We start from the raw sequence: 2,544 nt of genomic DNA, 5'->3' as shown, positions 1-2,544 counted from the left end.
ACACACACACACACACATATGACACACACCACACACACACACACATATTCACAATATATCATAGATAAATAGATGATATAATTATTTACACCTTATATATATCTGACACACACACACACACACACACACACACACACAAAACACACACACACACACACCATACACCACACACACACACACACACACACACACACACATACACACACACACACACACCACACACACACACACACACACACACACACACACACACACACACACACACACACTCGACATAATCTCTTAAAATGGAGAAAGATCCTTTCCGATAAAGAGAGGCGGCTCCAGCTCTGCGTGGATAAGAGCCTGGGGATCCTTGCGGGCGGCCGGGAGGAAACGGGTGTTTTTTTAGGGCTGAGGCGGGGGCTGTTTCGTATAAAAGGGCGCGACAGCAACACAGGCAGCAGCAGCCATCTGGCTCGAGAAGTGAGCAGACATGAAGTTCTTGGTAGGTACTCCTCTCATCTCGTAAGAACAGGACTTGATTTTAATTAATGATCATATCTGTAACTTATGCTAGAAGATACACATGTTACTGACATTTCTTCTCGCTGAGGTTGCGTCATTAACGGTGTGAAACATGCAATGCATAATGGGTTTCCATTCGCTTTCACAAGTTTGATTGTCACCAGGTTGTGGTAGCAGCGGTGGTGGCGTGCGCTGGCGCTCGCTCCATCAACGCCGGTTGGGTCCTTCCGGCAGGCAACATCGGCACCTCGGGCATCCTGCGCAAGGATGGCTCCACCGATCTGTTCAGCCATGAGTTTGCTCACAGCATCATTTCCATCGGACCCGCTGGCATCATCCTGAAGAACGGCCCACCCGTTCAGCTCGACGCCGACCTCAAGATGGTGGGCCGCAGCAAGCGCTCCACTGCTGGATTCGTCAATAATGCTGGCAACATCGGCCGCTCCGGAATCGTGCGTAAGGATGGTACTATTGAGCAGTTCAGCCATGATGTGGCCCACGACATCGCCTGTCTTTGGCCCAGTGGCATCATCTTGAAGAATGGCCAACCCATCCACCTGAGCGAGAACCTTAACACGATGGGCCGCACCAAGCGCCATAGCGTTGGACCCAGCGGGATGATCCCAGTTTGGGGTCAGCCCACCCAGTTCAAGGAACCCTTCGCCACGATCGTTCTCGAGGGTCCAAGTGGCTTCCACCTCTCTGATGGCACACTTGTCCAGAAGCCCCTTAGTAAGTGGCACTGACCAGCGCAGTTCCATGGCCAACTGGCCACGCACTTCTTCACCACAAACATGTTTCATACGGAATAACAGTCGTTATGCAACAGAATTTTCTGTTCCCTTATACAGGTTAGATTATAATTCGGACAAATTTTTCAAAAACGCGTTTTTTTATGTAATGTAATCTATTAAATCCCGCTTCAGGGTAATACATACACATTTACATGCTTATATAGAATAAATATATCATATATATATATATATAAAATATATATATATAATATATATATATAATATAATATAATATATGAATATATATATGAAATATATATATCAATATATATATATATATATATATATATATATATATATATTTATATATGTATTATATGTATATATATTTAAATATATATACATATATATATACATATATAAATATATATATGTATATATATGTATATATACACACAACATACAGAAACACACCACACACACACACCACACACACACACACACACACACACACACCCCACACATACACACACACACATATACACACACACAAAATATACACACACACACCATACCAACACATGGGGTGTATAATATTATACTATTATATATATATATATATAATATATATAATTATATATATGAATATATAGGGTATATATACATATATCTTTATATGTGTCTATATATGATACCACACACACACACACACAAAACCCCACACACACACACACACACACCACACACACACAAAACCACACATATCAATTTCAATGAAACTAGGTGATCACTGGGATGATCAGTCATAGCATCTTAATCAATATTTGGGCTGTATTCGGGAGCCACAAATAAGAAAAGTAAAGGCCCCGCATGCGAGCGTGTGTATGTTTCGTCAGGAGGGTGGCACAGGCGTGTGTATGTTTCGTCAGGAGGGTGGCACAGGCGTGTGTAGGTTTCGTCAGGAGGGTGGCACAGGCGTGTGTATGTTTCGTCAGGAGGGTGGCACAGGCGTGAGTGGTCAGCACGAAATAGTAGAGCAGACGTGATGCGGGTAGCGATAGGCGAATTAACGTTGGCGTTGTGAGGGTTCTTTAGAAAACCCCTGCCATCAATATCAATGTGAGAGTTTCCTGAGCACCACCTTTCATCATATAAAAGTGAGAATGAGAGTGGCCTTAGTACAGGTGAATAAAAGGGGTTGGGTTTATTACTGAAGGTAGGTGTGAGACCCCTAAGAGACTCCCATGTCTCCGGGGTCGAGGATGAAATGTGTCCTTTTATGTGGCGGCTCCCCTTTGAGGGG

The 2,544-nt window shown here is 43.5% G+C and overlaps 1 protein-coding gene across 1 annotated transcript; it reads left to right on the top strand.

Annotated features, from left to right (window-relative positions):
• Window positions 1–380: 380 nt before the first annotated feature.
• LOC119570288 (cuticle protein CP1158-like) lies at window positions 381–1,333 on the top strand. Its single transcript, XM_037918091.1, has 2 exons — window positions 381–487; window positions 672–1,333. Exons 1-2 carry the CDS (start codon window positions 476–478, stop codon window positions 1,251–1,253), a joined length of 594 nt encoding a protein of 197 aa, XP_037774019.1. The 5' UTR covers window positions 381–475; the 3' UTR covers window positions 1,254–1,333.
• The last annotated feature ends 1,211 nt before the right edge of the window (window positions 1,334–2,544 follow it).

The sequence above is a fragment of the Penaeus monodon genome, unplaced genomic scaffold (assembly GCF_015228065.2).
Source record: "Penaeus monodon isolate SGIC_2016 unplaced genomic scaffold, NSTDA_Pmon_1 PmonScaffold_2395, whole genome shotgun sequence".
NCBI lineage: Eukaryota > Metazoa > Arthropoda > Malacostraca > Decapoda > Penaeidae > Penaeus > Penaeus monodon.
This window is presented reverse-complemented; position numbering and strand designations above follow the sequence as displayed.